General features: G+C 52.3%; 1 protein-coding gene across 1 annotated transcript in view; it reads left to right on the plus strand.

Annotated features, from left to right (window-relative positions):
* Positions 1-631: 631 nt before the first annotated feature.
* Positions 632-810, plus strand: part of SLC4A4 (solute carrier family 4 (sodium bicarbonate cotransporter), member 4) — a gene marked incomplete at both ends in the record, with an annotated part of 34,469 nt that continues 34,290 nt past the window's right edge. Inside the window, one exon of the mRNA XM_009073626.1 lies at positions 632-792. Coding sequence (XP_009071874.1) covers positions 632-792 — 161 coding nt within the window. The remainder of the gene's footprint in view (positions 793-810) is intronic.

Raw genomic sequence — 810 nt, forward strand, 5'->3', positions numbered from 1 at the left:
GCCATCACTGGGTGCTATGGTAAAGGGAAGAGGTCTGGGCCAGGTGAGATCCCCTCCAGCTCCATCCTGGCTGCCCACCCTAGCGGAGCCAAGGGCAGGGTCAAGGCTGGAGGTGGAGCTGGGGGGTGGGCTGCAGCCAAGGGAGGTGAAACCTCCTGCTTGCTTGCTGTGCAGACGTGGTTTTAGGGGTGTAGAGTGTGTTTTGCACAGACCGGGATTTAACCTTTGCTCTAATCTTCCACTAGAGATAAGTTCTCAGGGGTTTTCAGACCTGCCTGGTTAAATCATTAAACAATGGCTAGAGGGAAGGAATGAGCCCCTTAGTTTGTGTCTTCTTGTTTGGTGACTCACTTGGTCTCTAAGAACACCTTCAGACATGATGGGATGTGCTCTCTCCTCCACCCTCTGCTGGCCTGCAGGGATGGGGCAGCAGTATTCCATGCTGAAGTTTCTGATGTTGTTGCCTGAGTTTGAATCACAGAGTCATTTAGGCTGGAAAAGCCCCGTAAGGCCATCAAATCCAGCCATTAACTTAGCACTGCCAAGGTACTCCAGTACAAGTCACATTGCTTGATTTCCCTGCAAGGAGCCAACAGCTTTAACCGAGTCTCATTGCTCTGCCCTCTCATAGGTGGATCAAGTTTGAGGAGAAGGTAGAACAAGGTGGGGAGCGATGGAGCAAACCACATGTGGCCACCTTGTCCCTGCACAGCTTGTTCGAGCTGAGGACGTGTATAGAGAAGGGCTCCATAATGCTGGATATGGAGGCCTCTTCCCTCCCACAGGTGGTGGGTAAGTACAGCTGCCTTG

Source organism: Acanthisitta chloris, unplaced genomic scaffold, assembly GCF_000695815.1.
Source record: "Acanthisitta chloris isolate BGI_N310 unplaced genomic scaffold, ASM69581v1 scaffold27574, whole genome shotgun sequence".
In the NCBI taxonomy this organism is placed as follows: domain Eukaryota; kingdom Metazoa; phylum Chordata; class Aves; order Passeriformes; family Acanthisittidae; genus Acanthisitta; species Acanthisitta chloris.